This window comes from Galleria mellonella, unplaced genomic scaffold, assembly GCF_026898425.1.
Source record: "Galleria mellonella isolate WM207_F2 unplaced genomic scaffold, CSIRO_AGI_GalMel_v1 utg89, whole genome shotgun sequence".
Taxonomy (NCBI): Eukaryota; Metazoa; Arthropoda; class Insecta; order Lepidoptera; family Pyralidae; genus Galleria; species Galleria mellonella.
The window spans coordinates 759,352-786,716 of NW_026442169.1; the positions used below are offsets into that span (position 1 = coordinate 759,352).

At 35.6% G+C, this 27,365-nt stretch overlaps 4 protein-coding genes across 6 annotated transcripts in view; 3 read left to right on the forward strand and 1 right to left on the reverse strand.

The window, feature by feature from the left end:
- LOC113519918 (sodium-dependent serotonin transporter) overlaps positions 1–3,292 on the reverse strand; it is a 53,766-nt gene extending 50,474 nt beyond the window's left edge. For both annotated transcript variants that reach the window (XR_008253717.1, XM_052902255.1), the window contains exon 1: positions 3,119–3,292. The gene's annotated coding sequence lies outside the window, so the exon portion shown is untranslated. The remainder of the gene's footprint in view (positions 1–3,118) is intronic.
- A 3,966-nt stretch (positions 3,293–7,258) lies between these two features.
- LOC113515160 (uncharacterized) lies at positions 7,259–8,654 on the forward strand. Its single transcript, XM_052902256.1, has one exon. It carries the CDS (start codon positions 7,305–7,307, stop codon positions 8,517–8,519), a length of 1,215 nt encoding a protein of 404 aa, XP_052758216.1. The 5' UTR covers positions 7,259–7,304; the 3' UTR covers positions 8,520–8,654.
- A 784-nt stretch (positions 8,655–9,438) lies between these two features.
- Positions 9,439–11,298, forward strand: LOC128202323 (uncharacterized). The gene is made up of 2 exons (XM_052902247.1): positions 9,439–11,172; positions 11,287–11,298. The coding sequence occupies exons 1-2, from the start codon at positions 9,439–9,441 to the stop codon at positions 11,296–11,298; spliced, it is 1,746 nt and encodes a 581-aa protein (XP_052758207.1).
- Positions 11,299–13,453: 2,155 nt separating this feature from the next.
- On the forward strand, positions 13,454–26,292 carry LOC113509186 (odorant receptor Or1). 2 transcript variants are annotated; one of them, XM_052902257.1, is made up of 8 exons: positions 13,454–14,152; positions 15,204–15,417; positions 18,216–18,326; positions 19,315–19,513; positions 21,180–21,359; positions 22,627–22,731; positions 23,385–23,540; positions 25,419–26,292. In XM_052902257.1, the coding sequence occupies exons 1-8, from the start codon at positions 14,002–14,004 to the stop codon at positions 25,491–25,493; spliced, it is 1,191 nt and encodes a 396-aa protein (XP_052758217.1). In that variant the 5' UTR covers positions 13,454–14,001; the 3' UTR covers positions 25,494–26,292. The 2 variants fall into 2 exon arrangements, with proteins under 2 accessions (XP_052758217.1, XP_052758218.1); XM_052902258.1 differs by lacking the exon at positions 18,216–18,326.
- The last annotated feature ends 1,073 nt before the right edge of the window (positions 26,293–27,365 follow it).

Below are 27,365 nucleotides of genomic sequence, written 5' to 3' on the forward strand. Positions count from 1 at the left end.
TACGGAACCCTCGTTGCGCGAGTCCGACTCGCACTTGACCGGTTTTTTTCTTTATTTTCATTATTATTTATTATTATTCTTCATATAACTTTTTTATATTGTTGCAATAAAGTACATGTTGTATCAGCCGCCAACTGACCAATGCTGAACACAGCTTCCCTCATAAGGGCGGGTTTTGCCAGTTGCCACGCTTGACAGTCGGGTTGCCAGTTTCGCTTCCGGCGATGTTTTAAGAGAGACGCTGCTGCCCATCCCTCCAGCATAAGCTCCCTGTCTCTTCTTACGACATCCACGGGAAAGGAAGGGGTGGCCTATTCTATGCCGGGACCATACGGTTATAAAGTACATATAAAGTAAATATAAAATACATATTATTAAATAAGTAAGAGATAAGATTTAATATTTTTTGAAATATCGTCTCGTAATAAAAACATGACGCCGTTCCCAAAAAATTGGGATAAGGATAGGAAGATAATGATTCTGAAGGGCCAAGTTTAATTAGTAGACTTTTTTTATACCACTATGGTTGCAAATAAGTATACGACCCACCTGATGTTAAGCGGTTAATGTAGCCTATGAATACCTGCAATATCAGGAGTATTACGCGCGTTGTCGACTCTGAAGAAACCTCTTTAGCCCCCTTTTGAAGAACCCCATGAGGTAGTCTCTTGGGAAAATGTCGGCAGGGAGATCATTCCATAACCTGAGTGTTCGTGGGAGAAAACATCTCTGAAACCGCGTTGTACGCTACCATCTAGTCTATAGGGTATGAGGGTGAACTCCCCGTCGATGGCGAGCCGTACGATGGCAGATTCCTACTTTTTTTATTTAAATTTTTGGTAGAAAATTAAAAGACATGTGTTTTAGCATTTTTTTGGGATATATTCTTATGTGGTAAATCTTTATAATTACTGAACTTGAACTGAATCTTTGAGTAAAAAAAATAGGCTGTTTTTATTGTTTTCCTCATGGAACTTGTTCTACGCGAGTGAAACCATAATAAACAGGTACAGTACTGAATGTAAAACACCTGTAGCTACTATTATTCTAATTTATTGTTAGAAATTTTATGCTTGAACGGCTCCTCTCTTTTTGAACAGACTGTAAATAATTTAAAATTGTGTCCTCTAAAAGAACCTACTTTAATAGTGGCCAAGGGTACGGAGGAATAACAACTGCTTGGGTACCTCAGTCCAATTCGTGTTTCAACCGTGAAGCAGCTGTGTTTGCATGGCTGTTTCGGTTTGAAGGGTGGGATATGGCGTGAATTTACTGGGTACAGAGGAATAACACCTGAGTCCTCAGGAATGGCAACGCATGGGGGGTATCATGGGCAAAACAGTATGCTCTGTTATGTCCATGGTACTGCTCATGTCTATAGGCGACGGTTACCGCTTCCCAGTAGATGGGCCGTCAGCTTGTTTGGCATTTTGAGTTGTATAAAAAAAAAAGTATAAAAAAACGGGGGGAAAGGGATTGTTAGTAATGGGGGTTAAGAATCCCGTTGCTAGCAATATACCTAACCAGATCGATCTCCTCGCAGTTCCCCCTGGAAACTATCATGACTATTTCCTGATGAATTCATAACGATGGGCTAACTGGTCTATTTTCATTCTCATCTATCACCCTTCACTGGTGCACCGCCAGTGTATCCCGTTAGCGCAGGCGGGTTACCATTCCATTTTCACCCATAAAAAAAAATATAGTGGCCAAACTTGTTATTTTTATTGAAAATTTAAACCAAAGAATCGATTTTGATAGAATTTCTATGAGACCCATCTGTAAGGATGTCCTTTCAGATAAAAAAAAAATCCCAAATCAGTTTAAAACCTTATTTTTGAAGTCGAAACAGAATGCACTCCCATATCATATTTTTATATCCTGCAGACTACAAACTTTATTTTTATATATATAATTTGTGTACAATTATATATTTAATTTAGTTAATGTAACAGTTATCAAAATAATGATCTAAAATTATTAAAAAAAATGCTATTATATATACAGGCGAACAGAATTTTCCTTTTCACCACAAAAGTGGCAAACAAGCTTACGGCTCGTCTTATCGTAAATAATCATCAATCATCAGATATGGACAGTTGTAACACCAAGGGTGTCAAGTACGCGACGAGGAACAAGAAAAACTTTAAGTTCCCTTTTTGAAGAACCCCATAAGTGCTATCTCTAAAGAGAACTTCGGCAGAGAAAGTTCTACGGCTTGAATGTTTGCGAGAACAAATTCCTATGAAACCGCACTGTAATCTACATTTGTACAAAGATATCTTACGTAAATAAGAGAGATTATAAAATTGTGATACAAGTAAGTAATTATACGGAAGAGAGTTTTTTTTTTAATTGCTTTTTATCTTTAAAGTTTCAATCTATCTATCCCAAATTAGTATGTTCACAGTTAGTTACTGAATTCAGTATTTTAAAATACTAAACTAATAGGTAGCTAACTAGACAATTATTTATTTATTTATTGCATTCCATAATAATATTATTTATTATTCGAAAATAAGACATAAAAGTGTTATAACAAATAAACCAAGGTATACAAATGGAAATTTTTCCTTCCAAAGTAATGTTCTAGCGGTGAAACTAAACATTGCCCCAAAGAAACGTGGGTTGAGATACGGATGTTTCTTTAATTTAACTAATAGAAGAAAAGCTATTGATTCCATTTTACCTTGTATATAAGTATCTAATATTATATAAAAAAATATAGCTGTAATGTAATAGCTGTAATGTAAGAAAATTAATAGAAAAAAATTCCAAAATTTATTTATTAGGAAGACCAATAATGTGTACAATATTATATAGCTAGCATAAGAAAAATTTATAACAGTAGAATAAAATAAAAAAAAAAGTGTAGAATTTTTTACCCATAATATTCTATAGTATGCCTACATATATCCAACAGTGGACAGACAACAGCTGATAAGACGATGTTGGTGATTACACACATAGTTATAATAAAAATGATTTGAATTCTGAATGATGACAATTAACAAAAAAAAAGTTACAGAAAAACTTTTCAAACACTTTCAATAAACCTTAAAAAGTTACAAAAAAAAAAAAGAAAAAGAAATATGTTAAAAGGGTATTTTGAACTCACCTTCTGTTTGAGTAGTCGTCAGCGTTCCGGCGAGAGGAAACTCATGTCGAACCTGAGCATGTGCGTCATGACGTGGTGGTAGGTCGAGCTCGCCGCAGCCACTGTCGCCGCCGCCGTGCTGCCACGCTGCTCGCCGCCTATGGGCGTTCCGGCCCGCCCACCAGCAACAAGTTGCCCGGCTCACTTACATTTTCATTTGTTATTTTTCACGCTGCATTAGGTGATGTGCACACGAGATTAATCTAAACAACACAACGTCCCATTGCTGGACTCATGTCCATATCTCGTGCTACGCTTAAAAAGCAACAATTTTTATGTGATAAATATGTGAATTGTCAGGCGTAAACGATTTTGACATTCTGGTTTTGGTCAGTGTTTGGACATAGCATAGATATGTAGGCAAAATATCTTAGTCTTAAAAAATGGCAGCACACGAAGGGTGTCATGGGCGACACAGCATACTCTGTTATGTCCATATTACTATTTTCCATGTGGGCCGTCAGCTTATTTGCCATTCTAAGTTGTATAAAGAAAATAATAAACGATTTAGACATTCTGGCTCTAGTCAGTGTGTAGGTCGAAGTCGTCTCTTAAAATTAGACATGTCAAAGAAGCTGTAGGACTGATGACGTGGTATCTATTTTCATTAAATCAATAATATGACATTCGTCTATACTAGAGGGAAACTTTTTACGAAGTCATCTGTTTGGGTACCTCTGTTTCATTCGTTCTTCTGCCATGAAGCAGCTGTCCTTGCATATACATGTTTCGAATTGAAGGATGGTGAAAATTACAAGGCATTATAATCTCTCCTCTCTCATTATGGAGACCGAGAAAAGCAATATACCCAAACTCGACCTCCTCGCTCTCTATCATGGTTAATTTGATGAACATCATGTGGGCTAACTGGTCTGTTTTCATTCTCATCTATCACCCTTCACTGGTGCTTCGCCAGCGTATTCCGTTAGCGCAGGCGGGGTTAACATACCATTTTCACCCATCAAAAAAAAAAAACTCTCCTCTCTCTTACGTTGAGACTAGTCAACGATGATGAGTCAGTATCCACAGCTAAACTTGTTTATTCTTTGGTCTACATCATTTCTTTTTCGGATATCTTCTTTTTATGAACGCAAGCAGCGAAACCTCAAGCTTAGTTTTTTGGGAATAATACTGATCAAGAAATCCTTAATTCTCACTCGTTTTTATCCTTTTTAGTTTAGAGTTATTTTGTTTGTAGACGTCCGCTGTCATTAATATGTGCACGCATGTGTTGTCGTGTTTCACCTCAAAACGAGGCATCTTTTGCATCATCTACGCAACACATGCGCGGACTGAATAACGGTCGGAGATTGGTGACTTATATGGAAGGTTGTAGAACTTCTTCTAATAATAACAGTAGTCATTTTTCGAATGTTAGCAAATATATTAATGGTAGTGAAATTAAACAAGATAATTCTAATCAACTAAACAGGATAAAGACGAGAGAGCGTGTATGAAAAGATTGATGAATGTGGAAGAAGCGAAAGAGGTCTGTTTGAATCGAAGTATTTGACGTTTCATTGTTTCTGCCTGCCCTAATGGGAGACGGGCGTGACAGATATGTATGTATGTAATTATTTTTTTCAATTTAATTAGCATGCAAATACATTTAAAAAAAATTGGGAGTTTTTTAGTACCACTTAAACCTCTCGGGCTTGTGTGTGATACTTTACATTTCGTTCTCAAATGTCAATATTTACATTAATATTCTGCTGTTTTAGCAAGGTTTTTTTTTTATACAACTTAGAATGGCACACAAGCTGACGGCCCACCTGATGTAAAGTGGTAACCGTCGCCTATAGACATGAGCAGTACCATGGACATAACAGAGTATACTGTTTCGCCCATGATACACCCAATGCGTTGACATTCCTGAGGACTTAGGTGTTATTCCTCTGTACCCAGTAAATACACGCCATATCCCACCCTTCAAACCGAAACACAGCCATGCAAACACAACTGCTTCACGGTTGAAACACGAATGGGACAGAGGTACCCAAGCAATCGACTTTTGTACAAAGTCTCCCTCTGATAAATGTTGGAAAATACTAATCAACTAACCAGTGGCATGGAGCTCCGCAAAATAAAATCTAGTCCAGTAAACTCGTCTATATCCGACTTAAGACAGACAGATAAATAAATACGCACAGTTACGATAGACACGCCCCCGCTCGTCTTGTGATCTTCTTAGATTTGACCAATCTACTTAATACAGGCCGATGTATAGCTGTTTGATCGATTGTACCCACCGTGTAGAATAAATTGTAGTTCTTTTATCATTATTATTATACTATATATACGTGTCTATATATCTTATGAATTTTTCCATAAAAAAAATCGTAGAAAATTCCCATTAGTTTAATATGGAGGGAGAAATGGACTATGTACAAAAGTCGATTGCTTGGCCACCTCTGTCCCATTCGTGTTTCTACCGTGAAGCAGTTGTGTTTGCATGGCTGTGTTTCTGTTTGAAGGGTGGGATATGGCGTGAATTTACTGGGTACAGAGGAATCACACCTGAGTCCTCAGGAATGGCAACGCATGGGGGTATCATGGGCGAAACAGTATACTCTGTTATGTCCATGGTACTGCTCATGTCTATAGGCGACGGTTACCACTTTCCATCAGGTGGGCCCATTGTTTGCCATTCTAAGTTGTATAAAAAAAGCAGCGATAGTAAACAATAATAGTTATTACCAGCTAAATCAAACACAGTCTGATATATCACATGCAGAAAGTGAAAAATAAATAAATAATTAATTATTATAAAAAAAACAAAACTAAAATGTTAATTATTCGTACTACATTATATATTATTTTGAAATACATATAATAAAAAAAAATTATAACAACTTATATAATAAAAATATGGTAATACTCTTAATTTTTGTTGAATTATTAACGTATTTGGTCCGTAAAACATGCTTATTATATGAAGAACAATATTATATGATAAAATAAAGCTAAAAAAAGAAAAACAAAATACACGGTATAATATTTTTGACCATCTTAATTCCTAAAATCGACTTATGAGCGTTGTAGATTAAAAAAATTACTATGAAAATTTATACAGAATTAACCGAGCTATCGTGTGAAATATGCCAAAAAAATGCAGACCGGATTTGAGAGAATTTTTTTCTAAGCCGGTTGAAATTCATTAAATATATAGTTTAAGTGTCACACATCAGGTTATTTTTAGAGTGAGGGTTAAATCAGAAACAGTTAAAGCATTGCCAATAACACCTGAGCCCTCAAGAATGGCAACGCATGGGTAGTATCATGGGCGAAACAGTATACTCTGTTATGTAGCGTCCATAGTACCCTCATACGTTGCCATTCAATATATATGATGGTTTTTTTTTTTTGATGGGTGAAAATGGTATGACAACCCCGCCTGCGATAACAGAATACGCTGGCAGAGCAACAGTGAAGGGTGATAGATGAGAATGAAAACAGGTCAGTTAGCCCATCATGATGAATTCATCAGGAATTAACCATGATAGTTTCCAGGGAGAACCGCGAGGAGGTCGACCTGGTTGGGTATATTGCGAGCAATGGGATTCTCAGTCTCCATTACTAACAATCCCTTTCTCCCCTCCTAACTGCGGTTGCCAACCTATCTGCTAAGCGTGGCAATTACTAGCAAAACTCCCTTTCTGGGGAAGGCTTTTGTACAGCGGTGGCCAGTTAAGAAGGCCATTCCATAAGATGACGATTCCACCTTTTAAATCGAAATATAACCATGCAAACACAGGTACTTAAATATGTGTATTGTTTTAAAATATGAAATAGAATTTACTTTGTCATTTAATATGGGGTGTACTAAAATATCAACTGTAACATGAAGTCCATTATCAGATAACCATATCGGTCAGCTACAGCGACGGTACATGCGGGCAGTTATCATAGTGCTTATCATATTCGTATGTTATCATTCATATTATGAGTAGTCAAATGCTGGACCGGCTACAGTTATGTTTAAAGTTTGTAATCCGATCAGTACTATTTTATTTATAATTTATTTTATATAGATAGATAGATAGATACTCTTTATTGTTTTCTCCAAAAGATTACAATAGTAAACTTATTATAACATCAGTGAGTGACCGCGCTAACAAACGGTCGGTGCGTTAAGTAGCTGTTAAAAATGGCCTCTAATGTGATTAAATGTAATTCGTGTAATGTAGTTATAAATGAAGTATTAGCGTTCATTATAAACAAAGTGGATGTTATGGACGAAAAAAGTATACATTTAATATGTAATAGTGCTTTCTCACCGGAGGATATATCGACCGCAAAAAGTATGCTGTTCGACTCAATACCAACTGCAAAACGCAAGATACGTCGCAAGCAGGGGAAGAATGTGCGAGAACTGGACGATATTATAGATCTAATAAAAAGTACGAACACCGAGGATATGCCTATTTTTGTTGCCAAAGATTTGCATAAACTCCCGCCGGTCACATTTGACCATGTAGATGTTACGGGTCTTTTAAAAGATATTGTAATGCTGAAAACTGATCTTAAACACGTTCATGAAAACTATGTCACTGTCGATGACTATAATCAGTTGAAGATGGGTATGGAAAATTTAATGCATGCGTCTGTCTTAAATGATTTTCAATATATAAACAAAAAGCGAGGAGCGCAATTTGGAAACAGTTTTACATGTGATAGTGGGCCTATGGGATTGCAAAACATTCCTGTATCTAATACAGATGAAAAAATTTGTGACAACAAAATCTTATCACCGCAAAAAAATACTAAAAGTGTGATGGAGGGTACAACACAAACTTTGGATTATGAGAATCAACAGCGCATGACGGTATCAATCGAAAAACCAGTTTCGAGTGCGAAAACAGCACCTACCATGAATGTAAAAGTCACTGGAGTGAGAAGGAATCGAGATCGATCACGTACTATGGCAGAGGTACTAAGCCCAACTAATACGAAAGAAGGAGAACAAATAGTAACAAAAAACGATTGGACGTATGTTACTAAGAAAAAGGTTAAGAAATATAGATTTATAGGACAATTGGGAAAGGCGTCTACGGATGCGAACGGAAGGTTTAAGGCAGCTGAAATTAAAGTGCCACTTTTTATATCTAACGTATCAAAAGATACGAAGGAAGAGGACATAAGTGAGTACATAAAAAAGAAGACAGGTGATATAGTTACTTTACATAAAATAAACACGAAAAAAGAAAGATCTTACAATTGTTATAAATTGTTTGTTTCTAAAAATAAAATACAGCAGTTTTTGAATGATGAAATTTGGCCGGATGGTATATCTTTCAGACGTTATGTCTACCTAAAACATCCAGTTGGTAAAGGTGAAAATAATAATAATAAAAATGAATAAGAAAAAAGATATAACACAATTTGTAACTTATAATTGTAAGTCAATTAAGCGTTCTATTGAAGATGTTAGACGCTTGTGTCAGACTACTGACCTGGTGGCACTTCAAGAGACTTGGTTGCTTCCACATGATATTCCCTACCTAGGACAGGTTCACGACGAATTTGAATATACAGGTAAGTCGGCTGTGGATACATCCGCGGGAATACTTCGTGGAAGGCCATACGGCGGCGTAGCTCTGTTATGGCGTAAGAACGTGTTTCACGAAGTGTCTATTATTCAATGTGAGAGTGTGAGACTTGCGGCGATTAGGGCCTCGATCACTGATCGATCTATACTTATATTCAGCGTATATATGCCTACCGACGCAACTGACAATTTACCCGAGTTCGCCCAGTGTTTAAGTGAAATAAATTCGATTATTCAGAGTACTGATGTTGAAGCTGTTTATATACTGGGGGACTTTAACGCACATCCCGGTGAATTATTTGCTAATGAGTTATCTAATTTTTGTAGTGATCAAAACTGGACATGTGCTGACATTGAATTATTAGGACTAGACTCACAAAGTTATACGTTTATAAGTGACGCTCATGGTTGTACACGATGGTTGGACCACTGTATTGTTACACAGGCGGCCTGGAGTACGGTTACAGATGTAAATGTGGGTCGGGATATTTATTGGTCGGATCATTTGCCATTAATTTTGAGTTGTGATCTTAGTGTTGTCAGACAAAAAGTGTCACTGACGACACAGTATAATAGTTGTAAGATTAAATGGGGTGAAAGAAATAATGATCAAACTAATAGATACCATGATCTATGTAACAGTAAATTTAAATTAATGCATTTTCCGGAAGTTTTTGAATTATGTGCCGATAAAAGTTGTAAGTTACCGGAGCACAAAAACTATTTAGACAAAATGTATTCAGATATTATTAAAGTGCTAACAGACGCCGCTTTACAAACTAGTTGTGTGTACGGTAAATGTGTAAAAAAGAATGTAATCGGTTGGAACAGACATGTCCGCGATGCATACAGGGAGGCCAATCTTAAATATCAAAAATGGATCTTTTATAATAAACCACAGTGCGGGCCTGTATATAAAGAAATGTGTTTAAGCAGGAAAATTTATAAAAGTAAATTACGATGGTGTCAAAATCATCAAGAGCAGATTAAAATGGATATCGTGGCTTCACATCACAGATCTAAGAAATTTAATAAATTCTGGAAATCAACAAATAACATCAATATAAGACCTGGTCTGCCTGCTCGTGTCGCGGACTGTAGCACACCTGAGATGATAGCAAATATGTTTAAAAAACAATTTACAGTTGTTTCGCCATTGGGACCAGCGCAATCAACAATATACGCTGAATGCGATGGAAGTGAGGATCTGCTTCGTTTTTCTAGCGCTGAAGTGGCAAATGCCATTCGAATGATGAAGCGGGGTAGGTCTCCCGGATATGATGGACTCAGCATAGAACATCTCAAGTATGCCGGAGTGCATCTCCCGCGAGTTTTATCAATGTTCTTTTCCTTTTGCTTAAGTCATGCGTATTTACCCATCAAATTAATTAAAACGGTGGTTGTGCCAATTTTAAAAAATAAAACTGGTGATATCTCGGACTGTAACAATTATAGACCTATTTCACTGGCAACTGTTGTATCTAAGGTGTTGGACAGTTTGCTTGACTCATATTTAAACAAACATCTACATTTACATGATGCTCAGTTCGGTTTCCGTCCTGGGCTATCTACCGAATTGGCAGTTCTGAGTCTTAAGCATACTGTGCAGTACTATACAAGCAGACAAACGCCGGTATTTGCATGTTTTCTGGATCTTTCCAAGGCCTTTGATCTTGTGTCTTATGATATCCTCTGGGAAAAGCTTAAAGACAATAACGTATGTAGTAGACTTATTAATATATTGAAGTATTGGTATACCAATCAGGTAAACAACGTTCGGTGGGGAAATGCGCTTTCCGAGGAGTACAAGCTGGAATGCGGAGTGAGGCAAGGTGGTTTAACCTCGCCCAAGCTCTTCAATTTGTACATAAATGATCTGATTGTTGGACTCAGCAGTAGCCGTGTTGGATGTCACGTAGATAATGTCTGTATCAACAACATTAGCTATGCTGATGACATGGTGCTGCTGACTCCAACGATTAGAGCCCTAAGACAGCTTATGTATATGTGTGAGACGTACTCAGCGAGTCATGGGCTAAAATACAATGTAAACAAGACAGAGTATTTGATATTTAAGGCCAACGGTAAATGTCCCACGCATGTGCCCGATATCCAATTACACGGAGCAAATATAAAAAGAGTGCATAAATTTAAATACCTAGGGCACTATGTTACTGATGACCTTAAAGGTCAAACTGATGTCGCAAGGGAGCGTAGGGCACTGGCTGTTAGATGTAACATGTTGGCTCGCAGGTTTGCCCGTTGTAGTGAAGAAGTAAAAATCACACTCTTCAAAGCATACTGCCAAACATTCTACACGAGCAGTCTGTGGGTTAACTGCACACAGGCCTCACTCAGTGCCCTACGAATCCAGTACAATAATAGTTTTAGAGTGCTGTTGGGGCTGCCTCGCTTTTGTAGCGCTTCTAGCATGTTTGCTCAATCTCGCGTAGATGACTACTACGCTGTAAGGAGAAAGAGGACTGCATCATTGCTAAACAGGGTTAGGACAAGCACCAACAGCATTCTAAAAGTAATAGGCGAGAAATATAACTCGCCTATAATTGGGCATTTCATTCAGATGCTGATCTAGTCGGCTGGGTCACATCTGGGTGAAATGCTTAATTAAATCAATTTGTTTTTCTTTTTTTTTTTTACTAACATAGTTTGTAAGAAAATTGTTACTAACAAAATTGGACCGCATTGTAGTCTGCATAATAAAGTATTATTATTATATTATTATTATTATTATAACTTAGAAAACAATGGGCGACCTTACCGTTAAGAGCGATCTCTTCAACAAAGGCAACCTTTGGATGGAGAGGAGTAATATATATATATATATATATATATATATATATATATATATATATATATATATATATATATATATATATATATATATATTACAGGTACTGGTCAAGAATGTGGCCTTTTTTGTGATATAATGACATATTAATGACATATTTTTTTTAATGGGTGAAAATGGAATGGTAACCCTGTTTGCGCTATCGGTATACACTTGCAGGGCACCAGTGAGAGTGAGAGGTGACAGGTGAGGATGAGAACAGGTCAGTTAGCCCATCGTGAAGAATTTCACGAGAATTCGCGATGGTTTCCAGGGGGAACCGCGTGGAGGTCGACCTGATAGGGTACATTGCTAGCAATGGGATTCTCAGTCTCCATTAGTAACAATCCATTTCCCCCCAATATATATATATATATATATATATATATATATATATATATATATATATATATATATATATATATTATATATACATAGAGAGAGTGAGATGTAAACATGCATATATTTAATAGCACACATACAAAAGGAGAGAATGACGTAGGACAGTTATAGTATTTTCCGATGTTAATTTATTTGAAAGCTAGTGATTTTAATGTTATGAAATAACAGGTTTTTATGAACGCTTTTGTATTATTACAGATAATTATTTAATTAGTCGATTTAATTGCAACGTTCCTAGCTGTACAAGAGTAAAAATTACCAACAAAGCGTAGTTTTTAGCCGTAGGTAATGATTATTGAAATTATAATCACATGTTTGTCTGTTTATGGATAGTTGACAATTATTTTAAATGAATACTACAGGGGTCATCGACCTTTATATTTAAATATTATTTTATTTTCATAATCTTACTAATATGATGAAATTAATTTAAAGGAGTTTCAATATCACCAATCAGATGATAAGACAATATTTTTTTAGAAAGTTTGTTTGTCTGTATGTTTGTCCCGTCATCACTCGAAAATTAATTATTTATTTAAATAACTTTATTGACCAAAGGACCAAGTATACAAAAGTTGGTCTTAATGCTAGTAGCATTCTCTACCAGTCAACCTTTGTGATGAACAGTGAATCACGAAATAAATTATTAAATTATGAATATTTATTTATTTATTTAACACTTTATTCCACCAACATAACATGATTTGTTAAACAATTTTCAATGCGTATAGTGTAGTACAAAAGGCGGTCTTATTGCTAAGCAATCTCTTCCAGACAACCTTTGGGTAGAAGGAATTAAAGCATAAATAGGTAGGTGGCGCGTTAAAAGAAATAGATCTGTTAAAAATAATATCTGTGACAGCATAGTCATATACAAATACATAAATAAACACATACATCCAAATATATACATTTTATTAGTTATTAATTTACTTATGATGTATTGTTTCACAAAGGAATTCGACTTCATTAGCAAATCCTGTTATTTTGATTTAAAAATTAAATTACTAAACTGATTTTGGTAAAATATCTACGGGATCAATTCAAAAGTATATCCTTTCAGATAATAAAAGAATTTTTCAAATCACTTTTTGAATGGCGAATTCCTAAGGTAACTAACATAAAAAAGTACAATCGAATGATGAGAGACGAGAGAGAGAGAGAGAAAGAGAGAAAGAGAGAAAGAGAGAAAGAGAAAGAGAGAGAAAGAGAAAGAGAGAAAAAGAAAAAGAGAGAGAGAGAAAGAGAGAAAAAGAAAAAGAGAGAGAGAAAGAGAGAAAAAGAAGAAGAGAGAGAGAAAGAGAGAAAAAGGGAGAGAGAGAGAGAGAAAAAGAGAGAAAAAGAAAAAGAGAGAAAGAGAAAGAGAGAAAAAGAATAAGAGAGAGAGAGAAAGAGAGAAAAAGAGAAAAAGAGAAAGAGAAAGAGAGAAAAAGAGAAAGAGAAAGAGAGAGAGAGAGAAAGAGAGAAAAAGAGAAAGAGAGAGAGAGAGAGAGAAAATAATTCAATTTATTTGTAAAGTTTTCAGTTTGTTTGAAACTGTTAATTTTCTACTCGTGTAAGAGAAAAATTTAAATTACCTATTACAATGTTTTTATTTAATTTACGAAATAATACTTTTTATAGAAAACAATAGTGATCGAAAGACACAAATAAAGTGAACACTGCGTTAAATATTAACTTTGGGTATTTAATTCGTCATTTCCACATTTCTTATTTGATTACAACTGGTCTTATTCAAACTATATTAGCTAAACCAGAAATTTTTGAACATCTGTGTAAATTATTGATGCCCATTAATTCTTCTCTTTCCGCGTCTAGGGAAGGTAGATAAAGTTTTGTTGTAGAAATCAGTTCAGGGTACAATAGGACTGATATACCTTAAGAAGGTAAAAGCCCTTTAAAATATAAAAAAAAAAAAAAAACTTAGCCAAATGTTTTTTACAGCTGCATTCGTCTAGCAAAGTGTTAGCGAGCAAATAAATTTACCGTCAAACTTCTGATTTAACTCATTTGTCATCGAATCTACGTGCAATTGTGTTATGAAAAATGAATATTATTGTAAATAATGTTAACTTTTCTCTAATTATTTCATTAACTGCACTGAGATTAGTAGGATTTTGGGCACCGGATGATTTCAAGGGAAATTATGAGTTAATTTATAAATATTACGGTTTTTTATCTTTTACGTTTTATGTGGGTAAGAACTGCAATTTAATTATTTGATATTTAAAAAAATTATTTTCCTAAATAAAATCTGTGATTTAAATCATTCTAAAATACATACACTTTAGTAATCAGAAATGGCAACGCATGAACGGTATAATTGGCTACACAGTATACTCTGTTATGTCCATGGTACTGTTCATGTCTATACGCGACGGTTACCTCTTTCCATCAGGTGGGCCGTCAGCTTGTTTGCCATTCTAAGTTTGCATAAAAAATATTAATAAACAATGACATGTTTCGTAGATACATTAAATAGAAAAAGTCTGCATTAGAACCTGGGATCGTTTCATCACAAGATTTTGTTTCGCAACAAGAAGTTTTTTTTTTGCAAAGAAAATTTGTAGCTTCGAATATCACAAAATAAAACAGGAAATAACACGCAAGTAAATCCTATCGTATGCAAAATATATTATTAAAATCAATTCAGAACTGGCCATGTTATTTCGTAATATAATTCCAAAAAAAGATGAATCGAAGACCTCCTATCGATCTATCTTCTCGCCAAGTCCTTTGAGGGGAAAGAATCAAGTGTCAAAGACTATCCTTACAAACATCTCTTGCTTCCTGCACTTTCATATTGAAGTCCTTCTTTTTTTTTATTAAAAAAAAAAGTTTCATTTAAATTTAATTATTTTTGTATACTTTTGTTATGTAGTCCCTTCGCCTCGCTACAAAAAGGGGTAATGCTCGGAGGTTTTAGGCGTGATAAAATCCGAAATCAGGAAATCCGCCGAAGAACCAAACGGACACATATAGCTCAAAGGATAAACAAGCAGACGTGACAATGGGCTGGTCATATAGTTCCAAGAACCAACTACCGATGGGGAAGAAAGGTTCTTGAGGAGCGAGCTCTTACAGGAAAATGTAGTGTAGGATGAACATCCATTAGACGAAGTGATAAACGCCTTGCAGCGAGTCAGTGGATGCAGATGGTTCGGGACCTAATGGATGACGGGGGATGCCTATATTCAGCAATATGGTGACAATAAAGAATACTTACAGAATGGTTTTAAATTTTTCAGGTAACTTCCTAACTCAGGCAGTTGATCTTTTCGTGATATGGGGAAATATTCCTTTAATGACGGCCACGTTGTTCCTTCTCGGCACCAACTTGGCGCATGCCACGAAATTTATAAACTTGTATCTCAAAAGGAAATTGATAAAGATGATAGTCGATAGTTCTGACGATGTTCTGCGGAGTGTTAAAAATGAAGAAGCTGTAGCGATTGTTAAAAGGTAATGAAAAAAAAAATTTTTTATACAACTTAGTATGGCAAACAAGCTGACGGCCCATCTGATGGAAAGTGGTAACCGTCGCCTATAGATATGAGCAGCACCATGGACATAACAGAGTATACTGTTTCGCCCATGATACCCCCCATGCGTTGCCATTCCTGAGGACTCGGGTGTTATTCCTCTGTACCCTGTAAATTCACGCCATATCCCACCCTTCAAACCGAAACACAGCCATGCAAACACAACTGCTTTACGCTAGAAACACGAATTGGACAGAGGTACCCAAGCAATCGACTTTTGTACAAAGTCTCCCTCTGGTGAACCTTCCTTCAGCCTTACCTATCATCCCTTACTGGTGCTCCACTAGCGTATACCGAGAGCGCAGGAGAGGTCGCTCTTTCATTTGTATTCGTTAAAAAGATATTGCAGGTGTTCATATTCTGCGGTAATAGCTCACCGTTACTTTTCCATTTTGGTGGCATAAAAAAATTACCAAATCATTTAACTGATGAACTTATTTGACCTCTACAAAATACTGCCTTTTATACATTTCTGAAAATCTTTAAAAGGTTAATGAAAAAATGAAAGTTTTTCAAATTTAAGGTTTAATAGAATTTAATTATTTTAGTTTGAATTATTAAAATTATTACAGACGTAAATATTCATCTAATATAAATTATTCGTATAAAATATTATTATTATATCGTATAATATAAATATTAATAGACGATTTAAAGTATAAAAAAGTCACACTTGCAATTTATTACATTAAAATTATCTGGCCTTACTATACTCGTATCACATGGGGCCCGTGGCACCATCGAAGAGAACACATTATATAAATAAAAAAAAAAGCAAATATTCAATTCAATTCAATTTATTCATAACAATATTACATTGTGTCGAATAGGTATGATAGGAATTTTACATATAAACAATGTTAGATACAATCAACGAATTAATAATAATAACAGTTTCAGTCAAAAAAAAAAAAAAAAAAAAACAAGCAACCACAAACAACTCACAATTAATATATCCCTAAAATTCATTTATTTTATAAATACATTTTTCCAACAGAAAGGCATGGAGTTTGATTTTTAATATTCTCCAATTTTGGATAGTTTTCAGATCAATTGGTAATTTGTTATACAACTTCCTTCCCTGAAATTGCGCTCCAAATAATTTTCGATGGGTCGAAATTTTCGAATCTTTTTTTATCTTGATAGTTTATTTGCACAATTCTTGTACGTTCTTCGAGTTAACATTCTAATTTTCAAAGTATTTATTCAAATTTCAAAGTAAATATTCTATTTTATGTAATAAATTATTCAATTCTTCTTATGCTCACGATTTTACTGACCACGTCTCTCCTCAGAAGTGAGGTATGCATTTTGTCTGCTCTGTAACTCTATTGTTACACTACTGTAGCAAAAACTTCTGCAATAAAAATAAAAAAAAAATATTTTAAAGACTAAAACGCGTATATAAATCCGATGCATGGTTTATAAAGAATAGATTTCTTTTTTCTTTTTTATACAACTTAGAATGGCAAACAAGCTGACGGCCTACCTGATAGAAAATGGTAACCGTCGCCTATAGACATGAGCAGTACCATGGACATAACAGAGTACTGTTTCGCCCATTATACCCCCCATGCGTTGCCATTTCTGAGGACTCAGGTGTTATTTCTCTGTACCATGTAAATTCACGCCATATCTCACCCTTCAAATCGAAACACAGCCATGCAAACACAGCTGCTTCACGGTTGAAACACGAATGGGACAGAGGTACCCAAGCAATCGACTTTTGTACAAAGTCTCCCTCTGGTAAACTTCGATTTTGTTGTGAATTTCGATTCATCTTGTACATTAGTTAGGTTTTATGTTTTTACAAGACTAGAACAATTAAATGTAAACTACCTTTTGTGTTGAAACTTGGACAATAATGCCCTTCATTTGCCAAACAATAGGATTATTATTAATGAATCGAATGGTATTCAGTCGATAACTGAAATGATTAAGAGGTAGCGTAACTACCATACAGTAAAATCTTGTAGGTATTATTAACATTTATTTTTTATAATGTTTTATTACTTTACAAAATGTAGGTACTAATAGTACAAAATAGTGCAAACAAGTCCATGGTACTGCTCATGTCTATAGGCGACGGTTACCACTTTCAATCAGGTGGGCCGTCAGCTTGTTTGCCATTCTAAGTTGCATAAAAAAATACAGAAATATTTTTTTAATTTTATTTTGGAATAAAACCACTATCAGATGGAGACTTTGTACAAAAGTCTCTTGCTTGGGTAATGGGTACCCATGTTTCATTAGTGAATTGGGCGTAATTAAATATAAACCTTAATATTATATAATAATTTGACATTAAATAATCCTGTAATAAAGTTATAAGTACTTACACCTCAGTGTATTCCATCACGTTCTTGCCTCATGCATTCCTTAAAACTATGATTTTATGCCTATGACCATAGCTGCTTGGAAACACAACCACGAATGGTATAGAACTATTTGTACAAATATATATATATATATATATATATATATATATATATATATATATATATATATATATATATATATATATATATATATATATATATATATATATATATATATATATAGTCTGCTGTATACCTTGTCATTTTCATTGATATCTAATTAATTATATGAATGTATATAAAACTTATACAGAGAGACAACTTTTATACGAAGTCTCTAACCCTATAATTTATATTTTATTTTATATGCTTATAAAGTTATAACATTGTTCTGTCAAAGCTGCAATCGTCAGACCAAGATCCAGTTGTTGACGTATTTAACCCTGACGTATGTTACCATTGTTGGATTAATGTCGAGCGCTGAACATGGCAGTCTACCATTACGGGCTTGGTATGTTTGGATTTTGATTGATTACTAACTGTAATTTGTTGTTTTATCATCTAGATTTAGAATAAAAACTGTTTTATGTATATCGTCCATGTGTCACGTTTATTTTAAATCCTTTGGGTATAATTTAAGTAAGAAATATTTAAACATCTTCAAAAACTTTATTACATATTTAGAAATAATAATATAATATTTTTGAAGAAATAGTTTTAATGCCATCTATCTGCAGACATTAGAAACAGTAAATCCAGTGTTCTATTGAAACTGAAAAACTCTACAAAGGATGTGTTCATATCGAAGTCCTACAACTTTACAAATTTTCAATTAATGTCTCTGATTGTTTTTAAAATGTGACTTTCTGCAATCATAAAATAAGGTGCAAGGTGCATATGAATGTATGACGTTTTGTTTCTCTCTCAAATATAATATGCATGTCCCGGCATAGAATATACCATCAATTGATTTCCCGTGGGTATAGTAAGAGGCGATTAAAGGAACTAAATGGTGGAGGGATGGGCAGCAGAGGCCCTCTTAAAGCATCACTAAAAGCCTAACTGCGGATGCCAATCTCCCTGCCAAGCGTAGCAGCTACTGGCAAAACTCTCCTTATGGAAAAGGTTTTTTTATACAACTTAGAATGGCAAACAAGCTGACGGCCCACCTGATGGAAAGTAGTAACCGTCGCCTATAGATATGAGCAGTACCATGGACATAACAGAGTATACTGTTTCGCCCATGATACCCCCCATGCGTTGCCATTCCTGAGGACTTAGGTGTTATTCCTCTGTATCCAGTAAATTCACGCCATATCCCACCCTTCAAACCGAAACATAGCCATGCAAACACAACTGCTTCACGGTTGAAACACGAATGGGACAGAGGTGTCCAAGCAAACGAGTATTGTACAAAGTCTCCCTCTGTTCAGCAGTAGATAATTAACGGCTGATATAAATGAGTATGCCAATTACAAGTTTTTTTTTTTAATTAATAGGTATCCATATGACACGACAAAATCACCAGCGTACGAGCTCACTTTCGGGCTCCAAGTGTACATTGTGTGTGTGACTGCTTTCCTGAACGTGTCCAAAGATACGATGGTGACCACCATGATTGCCCAGTGCCACTGCCGTTTGAAGCTAATCGGACTATCTCTGAAGTCTTTGTGTCAAGATTTGCATGATGATAAGTCGGTTAGTTTTTTAAATAATTAATATATAATTAAACGTATGTTTGTTACGCGCTAATCTAACAGAGGAATACCTAAATAACACCTGAGTCCTCAGGAATGGCAACGCATGGGGGGTATCATGGGCGAAACAGTATACTCTATTATGTCCATGGTACTGCTCATGTCTATAGGCGACGGTTACCACTTCCATCAGGTGGGCCGTCAGCTTGTTTGCCATTCTAAGTTGTATAAAAAAAAATTCTGGAAGTATTGTATGTTGTATTTTGTTAAGAGAGGTACTGACTGAAAGACAGCGCTGTGCAGCGGTCCATATTGCACTGGGACACTCACAGCATCAGCCGAGCCAGTTCCTTTTGCCTGATATGAGACACTTTTTATATATGCAATATTTTTGTATTTTCTATTGTAATTGTGTTTTTTTGGCAATAAATATTTTTTGTTCTATTCTAAATATCAGACGCATTTAAAACATTCTTTTTATAGTTCATTTCTTGAGGAAGGTTAATCAATATTATGATACAACTATGGGCGCAGCGGTAATAAAATTATATTTAAAATAAATCTCTAGGTGGGGCACCAGTGAAGGATGATAGGTGAAGTTAAAGCAGGTCAGTTAGCCCATCGTGTTGAATACACTTGGAATTCATCACGATGGTTTCCAGGGGGAACCACGTAGAGGTCGACCTAATAGGGCATATTGCTAGCAAGGGGGCTGTCAAACTCCATTGCTAACAATCCCTTTCCCCCCGGTTTGAAGGGTGGGATATGGCAGTGAATTTACAGGGCACAGAAAAATTACACCTGAGCCCTCAGGAATAGCAACGTTTAGGGGGTATCATGGGCGAAACAGTATACTCAGTTATGTCCATGGTATTGTTCATGTCTGTAGGCGACGGTTACCATTTTCCATCGGGGGGGCGGTCAGCTTGTTTGCCATTTTAATTTGCATATTTTTTTTTAATTAGGTACTAGATAGTACATCGTGATTAAATTAATACGGGAAAATCTTTATCGATTTAAAAAAAAATAATAATAAAAAAAGAGTATTTTATGATGACTTCTTTGTTGTAGATTTTATTAAATTTTTGCAACGGAGTCAAACAGAGATCAAAGAGTATCTGTACCTACCTTTATAAACAATTCATGTGCTCCTGAAAGAAGCTTGAAATGTTGTTAGACGCATATCTCCAAATAATCACTAGATGGCGTTGTTTAGGAGGTTCTCAATTCGATTGTATTTACGTCAAGTGTAAATTGATTTGAATTTTTTTTTTATCTGAAAGGAAATACTTACAGATTGATCTTATAGTAATTTTAACAACATTGCTTCAAAAGTTTAATTTTTAATTCAAAAAAGGATTTGAGGCTGACACGAAAGGGTCCGTCTACATCAGGGGTTCTCAAACTTATTTTGTCTACTGCCCACTTTGAGAATAAATGATTTTCAAGCGCCCCTAATTTTTTCACCTACTTAAAAACCACTATTACTTCAAGATCAACAAATCACCCCCCAAGCCTTTACACAACGCCCCTATTTTTTTTCTGGGTCTCTTATCACCTTCCTTTAGGCCAGCATCGCCCACAAGGGGCGTCATCGCCCACTTTGGGAAAGGCTGATCTACATCCTTAAAAAATATAATGCATAAGTTGCATATGTTTATCACTAGATGTCGCTGTCACCAAATCAAGAAAAAATAGCGCGTGCTCGCCTCCGAGACTGCGCTATACAGCATCAGACCGTGTTAGAAGCAGCCGTACTATTGCAGAACTGTTTCTCAGCGCCCACCTTCGCACAGTTCAACGTGTCCCTTTTGATAATATGCGTCACAGCCTTCCAACTAGTGTCCGTATGTATTGATGATTCTGAAATTAAAAAAATCTGATGAGACACAGGTACTTCAGTACACGTTTTCAGTACAATAAGAAGAGACTTTCTTCTTATCTTTATGTTCATGAAGTAGGTATTTTTTTTACAACACAGGGGGCAAACGAGCATGCGGCTCACCTGATGGTAAGTGACTACCGCCGCCCATGATCACTCACAACACCAGCGGCATTGCAGGTGTGCTGCCGGCCTTTTAGTAGTAGTATTGATATATCTTTTTTTTTTTTTTATTGGACACATATAACGAATATTAAGTATATAGTTTATATATATTTTCAAACTGGTTAAAAAATAAGGAGGTTTGTTTTTTTAATGGGTGATGATGGAATGGTAATCCCGCCTGCGCTAACGGTATACACCGGCAGTGAGGGATGATAGGTGACGATGAAAGCAGGTCAGTTAGCCCATCGTGACGAATTCCACTAGAATAAACCACGATGGTTTCCAGGCGAAACCACGTGGAGGTAGACTTGAGAGGATGTATTGCTGCCAATGGGTCAGTTAGACTCCATTACTAACAATCCCTTTCCCCCCAAACAAGGAGGTTCCTCAATTCGGTTGTATTTTTTTTATGTTTGTTACTTCATAACTTTATCAATTGTGAACCGATTTGGAAAATTCTTTTTTTTTATATCAAAAGATATACCATATTTACAGACTGATCCTACAGAAATTCAATCAAAATCGGTTTAGTAGTTCAGTTTTAAATCAAAATAACTTGTTTTGCCACAATTGAAGTCGGTTTTTTATGGAACACAAACTTAATTATGTGAATCATAAATCTATACTTATAATAAATCTGTAGAGAGGTCAATTCTGTACATGAAATATATTTCCAAAATAACTATCAGGGGGTGATATTTATATTATAAAATTTTTATCTGTCTATCTGTATGTTCGTTATAGAAACAAAAACTACTCGACGGATTTTAACGAAACTTGGTACAATTGTTCTTCTTACTCCTGGCCAGGTTATAGTATACTTTTCATTACGCTACGATCAATAGGAGCAGAGCAGTGAAGGGAAATATTGGGAAATCGGGAGAAGTTACTCCATTTTTTAAGCTTCCGTCGCGTGTGCAGCCTTAATGGGCACTTTTTAAAATGTAAAAATGTCCACCCGTGCGACGCCGGGACGGGCCGCTAGTTTATTATAAATATTTGATAAATCCCATCATTCCATACCATTCATTTTATATATTTTTGAATATTTTTTATTTCCTTTCCAGCAAACCGGTAATATGGTGCGTTTACTGTCAATGGGAACGTACTTGACAAATATGACGTTTCAAGTATTCATCTACTGTTATCAAGGCAACCAATTGTCCACAGAAGTATGTTTTATTCATATTTTATAGAATAGTTTTTTTTATTAGGTGTTATTCCTCTGTATCGTGTAAATTCACGCCATATCCCACCCTTCAAATCGAAACACAGCCATGCAAACACAACTACTTCACGGTTGAAACACGAATGGGACAGAGGTAGCCAAGCAATCGACATTTGTACAAAGTCTCCCAGACTATCTGCAACAGATAAATTTTTGTATATTCTCTTTTATGTATATAATCTGGTAAGGCAAAGCAGCTTGGTTCACTTAACAGAAATTGGTAATTTTCGCCTAGCTGGAGATATGAATAGCACCACGGATATCACAGAATATACTGTGACACCCCCATGGGATCCTCTACCCCCTTGGTACCAAAGGGGCCTACTGGTATGCGCCAATAGGTACCAAAGAAGAAAGGATTGTCAGTAATGGAGTCTAGCTGCCCCATTGCTAGCTATACATACACCCTAACAGGTCGACCACCACGCGGTAATCCCTGGAAATCCTTACGGTTTATTGATGAATTCGTCAAGACGTGCCAATTGACCTGCTTGTGTATACCGATAGTGTATACCGATAGCGTAGACCGGGTCACTACTTTATTTTCTCTTCACGCATTAAGAAAATAGGTTCCAAAAAAAGCTATTGGTGTTGCAGAGTTCTGAAATATCAACAGCCGCATACCTGTGTCCTTGGTACCTGATGTCCCCACGACTCAGGCGCGACTTACTGATCGTGATGACCCGTTCGCGGCGCATAGCAAAGATCACCGCTGGCGGATTCACGACGCTCTCGCTCAGCTCGTTTATGGCTGTAATTATTTATTTATTTATTTATCAACCGACTTCAAAAAGTTCTCAATACAATTGTATTTTCTGGTCACATAGAACTTTTATTTAAAATCGGTAGTAGTTTTTCCACAATTTATTTATTTTTATTTATTTATTTATTTACAAGAAACATGGTAAGTGTGTAGATGTTACAATAAGTATAAGTCTTCATATTTCGCCATAATTAGGCATGCAAATATTAAAACTTAAAAAGAATAAATGTTAAATAAGTCATTAAAATTCGAAATGTTATATATATATATAAAAATACATCAAAAATGTCAGACACTTGTCAACAATAAAAAAGAAAGAAATGTCACTGTCAAATCATGGTCTATTGATGACAGCTGCATTGTAACACGACAGGTAATTCAAGTACATAGGTTGTTTACCTTTTTGTATCAAAAACTCTTGCACACTGTAAAGACTCCTCAACAAGCCAATGTTTTAATGAATCTTTAAATTTTCTAAATGGCAGTTCTCGTATACTTTTTGGTATTTAATTATAAATTTTAATGGTCATTGAATAACAATTTTTATGGTAAAGTGTGCTTCTACAGGATGGTACCTGCAATTTTGTTGGATTGAAATCAGTTTTTTTTTTATCAATATCACGTTAGCTCTTATTATATAAAAACAATACAATAATAAATTAAAGTTAATATAAAATTCCTTAAATACTAATACTAATTATAAATAATCCCACACCGAAGCAGCGTACCCAAGATACTGGCAGCATTACCTCTTTGGATTGCCAAACTTATCTTTTGGGCAAAGTAGCTACCAGCTCTCGGGTCACTAGTAACCTCGATGAGTCGCGCTGCGATCGTCCGATATTTTTTATGTTTGTTACCTCACGACTTCGTCAGTTATAAACAGATTTGATTTTTTTTATCTGAAAGGATATGTTTACAGATTTATTATTTTATTATTTTTTTCAAAATCGTTTCACTAGTTCAGTTTTAACACAAAATAACCGGTTTTGTCACAATTGCATTCGGTTTTCTTTTTGTAGAATCTTTAATTATTTATACTTTTATCATAGTATAAACATTTGTATATTTGTACATTTGTATATTTGGGCAAAGAAATAAGTAGTACAGTTTAAATACTAATATTAAAAATACAGTATAGACTTTGGGGGGGGGGGGGTTATTATTAGACATATGGACTACCATCCTATTTCTAGCAATATACCCTGTCAGGCTGATTTCCATGTGTCCCCCTGGAAATCCATTGTGCTGAATTCCTGGTGTATTTTTTACGGTGGGCTGACCTGCCTTTTCATCTCACCTATTATTTCTCACTGGTGCCCCGCCAGCGTATACCGTTAGCACAGGCGGGGTTACCATTTCATTGTCATCGTTAAAAAAAAATATGGGCACTCTCTGCCCCCCCCCCTGCGATCTGGCCTCACCCCCTCTGAAATACGAGCCAGTGCTCGAACTTTAATAGTTTTAATCTCGATTCAAAAGCCGCCGATGTCAGAGAAGGATAGAGGATAGAATATATACGAAGTATAAAAAGGACAAGTAGCTAGTGTCAGCTATTTTTATTATTTTTAATACCTAATTTAATACTTAATGGAGGGAAAGGGACTGTTAGCAATGGAGTTTGACAGCCCCATTGCTAGCAATATGCCCTATCAGGTCGACCTCCATGTGGTTCCCCCTGGAAACCATCGTGAACAATTCTTGTTGAATTCGTCACGATGGGCTAACTGACCTGCTTCATCCTCACCTATCATCCTTCACTGGTACTCCGCCGGTGTATACAGATAGCGCGGGTGGGGTTACTATTTCATTATTACCCATAAAAAAATACCTAATTGATTAATTTATTTTTTTTTTTTATTTTACAGATCATAAAGGCATCGTATTCTTTGTTCACATTGCTAAAACAAGTAGACGAGAAGAATTTAAACCATGGTCTTTAAACATTCATAAATTCTTGTTTGTTTCATTTTCCATTATTTGTTATAAAAACGAGTTAAGTTCGAGTAGAAGTCTAATATTTTTATTTATATAAATATATAAATAAAAGATAATTCATTGCATTTTTCGTATTTTTTTTTTACAACGCAGGGGGCAAACGATCATGCGGCTCACCTGATGGTAAGTGACTACCGCCGCCCATGATCACCCACAACACCAGCGGCATTGCAGGTGTGCTGCCGGCCTTTTAAAAAGGATTATACTCTTTTCTTGAAGGTTATGTTGTCGCATCGGTTCGGGAATACTGCTGCTGGCAGTTGATTCCAAAATGAAATATTCCAGTATGAAATAGATATTTAATAGTTTTTATTATTGATACTACGATTCCTTATTTATTATTTTAAAGCATAATTATGGTTTAAAAGTGAACCGTGGACTAAGTTTGTTTTTAGAAATATTTAGATAAATTCTCAAAGACAGTGGATGGGATGAAATGGAGTACAAAGTACAAAGAATGTTATCCCGGTTAATTTAGAATATTCTAGACACGCGGATAGAGTTGTAAGGAAAAACTGCATTTAAATAAATAAAATTGTCACAATATTGTACACCGCTCTACCCGCTTACATTGATGCTCCTTTCCACTTTGGGTGTTGCTGGAAGAGAACTCTATTAGAGTTAAGCTCGCCTTTGTACATTTCATTACCTCTGTCATATTCTTATAACTGGTGTGTACAATAAGGAATTAAATAAATAAATAAATTAAATTAAATTAAATTTAAGTAAATTGTGATTAAATGTACTGTGGATTAGAAAAAATAAATACATACTGTTGTATTTAACCCTTGTTTTTTATTTTTTAAAAATCCCTTCTGATTATTATTTTTTTTATACATCTTAGAATGGCAAACAAGCTGACGGCCCACTTGATGGAAAGTAGTAACCGTCGCCTATAGACATGAGCAGTACTATGGACATAACAGAGTATACTGTTTCGCCCATGATACCCCCCATGCGTTGCCATTCCTGAGGACTCAGGTGTTATTTTTCTGTACCAAGTAAATTCACGCCATATCCCACCCTTCAAACCGAAACATAGCCATGCAAACAACTGCTTCACGGTAGAAACACGAATGGGACAGAGGTACCCATGCAATCGACTTTTGTACAAAGTCTCCCTCTGGTAAATATTGTGGTCGGATATCAATATAAATTTTAGAATCGATGGAGGTCATGAATGAATGGAGATGTTGGTAGGGGTCGCCCTAGACGGACGTATGTCGACCAAATAGGCGACGTGCTGAAGAAGGGCCAAATTAAAAGTACCCGTAACTGGCGAGCGTGTATGAAAAGATTGATGAATGTGGAGGAAGCGAAAGAGGTTTGTTTAAATCGAAGCATTTGGCGTTCCATTGTTTCTGCCTACCCTAATGGGAGACAGGCGTGACAGATATGTATGTATGTATGTATGTATGGAGGTCATGTTTGTGATTTTCAAATTATTCGCCTATTATTTTCATCCAATGTACGTTTCTACTAATAACTAAAATGATTTATTTAGTAGTTGTTCATGCACGAGTCGGTACGAACATAACCGAGTCGACCCGATTGTCCGTTTTTTGTTAATAGTCAAGAATATTGCCAATGTATTATATTTAGTAAAAATTAGCAATTTTCAATATTCCTATACCTGTTATTTAATAACTGATGTTGGTATCTGTAGTATTGCGTAACAGTAACAATATTTTTTTTTGATAGGTGAAAATGGCATGGTAACCCCGCCTACGCTATCGGTTTACGCTGGCGGGGCACCAGTGAGGGATGATAGGTGAAGATGAAGCAGGTCAGTTGACCTATCGTGATGAATCCATCAA